Below are 1,053 nucleotides of genomic sequence, written 5' to 3'. Positions count from 1 at the left end.
GTTGGGGAATTGGGGAGTTTTGGTCTCACTTCCCTGCCTGTCTGGGGCACTATGAACTATAGCTGCTGTGGTAAGACAAACAGTAGTAGTCAGCCTCATCCTTGGGCTGCAGCCCAGAGATGGTCAGGGCGGCGGCACTGGAGGAGCTGTTGATGGAGCCAGAGAGCCTATCGGGGACCCCAGAGGATATCTGGTGATGAGCATAAATCACAGTGCCCGGGCGCTTCTGGTACCAGACCACATAGGCACCTTCAATGATGCCACTGCTGTGGGTGCAGGAGATGGTGACCATCTGCCCCACAGACCGCAACGCTGAACAGGGCTGGGTCAGCTCAAACTGGGCCCAGGACCCTGCGGGGGGGAGGGAGCAGCACAGGGGTCAGTGAGGACAGACTTGACAGGGTCCCAGGGAGGAGGGAGGGGGTCCTCTGGGTGAGCCCACGTGCGCCCCAGAACCCCGCTGGCCCCACCTGTGCAGAGAGCTAGGACGGGGAGAGCAAGCTGCGCCCAGGCCATGGTTGCATGGTCCGCTCCCCTTGCTGAGCCCAGGGCAGGGTGAGCCACCTCCCCCAGGAGTCGCCCTTAGGCACAGCCCCGGGCTCCATGCAAATCCCCTCAGAGGCTGAGCAAGCCCGCCTTCAACTGAGCTTGGCCTGCTGAGCAAGCCCGCCTTCAACTGAGCTTGGCCTGCTGAGGAAGCTGGGTAGGAAGGGGAGTCACACAGGACACCCCTTCGGGAGGCAGGGGACAGGGACATGTGCTCAGGAAGGGGAGACCTGCGCCCTCTGGCGGTAGCCGATGGCATGGCGCCTGGTGCCCCCCACTAGGCCACACTGGGCCCAGTCACACTTTGGTGAAGACTCTGCATGTAACTTCCGCCTGAAAACATGTCGCTGAATTAGGAAATACCTAGGAGAAAGATTGCCCTGGGGTGTGTCGTATAAATGCCTTAGCTCTGTAGAAACTGCCTCATGTCTGCCAAAGCAGCTCTGACTGCGCCTTGAAGGAGAGCCCCTGTGACCCCAGGCTGGGAAGGACCACACGAGGGCGTTT

The 1,053-nt window shown here is 61.0% G+C and overlaps 1 gene segment (V, D, J or C); it reads right to left on the bottom strand.

Annotated features, from left to right (window-relative positions):
* Positions 1–49: 49 nt before the first annotated feature.
* Positions 50–516, bottom strand: LOC101636937. The segment is given in 2 exon segments: positions 50–351; positions 471–516. Coding segments are annotated over 2 exon segments (348 nt in total).
* Between the last annotated feature and the right edge of the window lie 537 nt (positions 517–1,053).

This window comes from Condylura cristata, unplaced genomic scaffold (assembly GCF_000260355.1).
Source record: "Condylura cristata isolate star-nosed mole 26May11 unplaced genomic scaffold, ConCri1.0 scaffold00029, whole genome shotgun sequence".
Lineage (NCBI taxonomy): Eukaryota > Metazoa > Chordata > Mammalia > Eulipotyphla > Talpidae > Condylura > Condylura cristata.
This window is presented reverse-complemented; position numbering and strand designations above follow the sequence as displayed.